This window comes from Tupaia chinensis, unplaced genomic scaffold (assembly GCF_000334495.1).
Source record: "Tupaia chinensis unplaced genomic scaffold, TupChi_1.0 Scaffold000319_1, whole genome shotgun sequence".
Classification (NCBI taxonomy): Eukaryota; Metazoa; Chordata; class Mammalia; order Scandentia; family Tupaiidae; genus Tupaia; species Tupaia belangeri.
This window is the reverse complement of record NW_006159812.1, coordinates 1-739: the sequence shown is the minus strand read 5'-3', so window position 1 is coordinate 739 and position 739 is coordinate 1. Positions and strand designations below refer to the sequence as shown.

At 47.4% G+C, this 739-nt stretch overlaps 1 protein-coding gene across 1 annotated transcript; it reads left to right on the top strand.

Moving 5' to 3' along the window:
• Positions 1–124: 124 nt before the first annotated feature.
• On the top strand, positions 125–729 carry LOC106735174 (vomeronasal type-1 receptor 3-like; the record flags this gene model as incomplete). The annotated part of the gene is made up of 1 exon (XM_014588954.2): positions 125–729. A coding segment is annotated over exon 1 (605 nt), but the record flags the coding sequence as incomplete, so codon positions are not given.
• Between the last annotated feature and the right edge of the window lie 10 nt (positions 730–739).

The following is a 739-nucleotide window of genomic DNA, read 5'->3' as shown; positions in this document are numbered from 1 at the left end:
ATCACTCCCCGCAGAACCCTTGGGGACAGACTACCTTGGCAGGCAACATCCTCATGACTGGTGCAGTCCTCAGAACTTCTGTGATGAACCCAATGTTTTTCTCCACAGGAGGTAAAGAATAGTTATGAATATTGCCAGGGGAGCAATATATATGCTTCTACCTGGACTTGGCATGGTGGGGACCCTCTCTGTCTTTGTGAATTACATGTGGAATTACTTTTTGGATGCTGAGAAGAAACCTGTACATGTTATCCTCATCCACTTGACTTTTACAAATATAATAATGATTTTTAATAAAGCAATGCCACCGATGATGGTAGCTTTCGGTGTGAAAAACTTCCTACATGACACGGACTGTAAGATGCTCATGTGCCCCGACAGCCTCCTCACAGTGGTCCAGGCCATCACCATCAGCCCCAGGGCCTCAGTGTGGGGGCGGCACCAACCAAAGGCAGCTCGGCACATCCTTCCCTGTCTGCTCTTCTTCTGGGTGCTCAACTCCTTGATAAACAGGCACTTACTCCATGTCATCACAAGCAGCAGCAGAAATGGATCACATGTGATTGAAAATAATTGCTATTGTCATTTTCAACCACAAAGACAGGAAACACGATGGTTGACTCTCAGTGGAATGGCCCTGCATGATGTCCTGTTTCTGGGTCTCATGGGAGTGGCCAGTGGCTGCATCATGTTCCTTCTCCACCAGCAGAACAAGGATGCACTCTATCTGCAGAACACT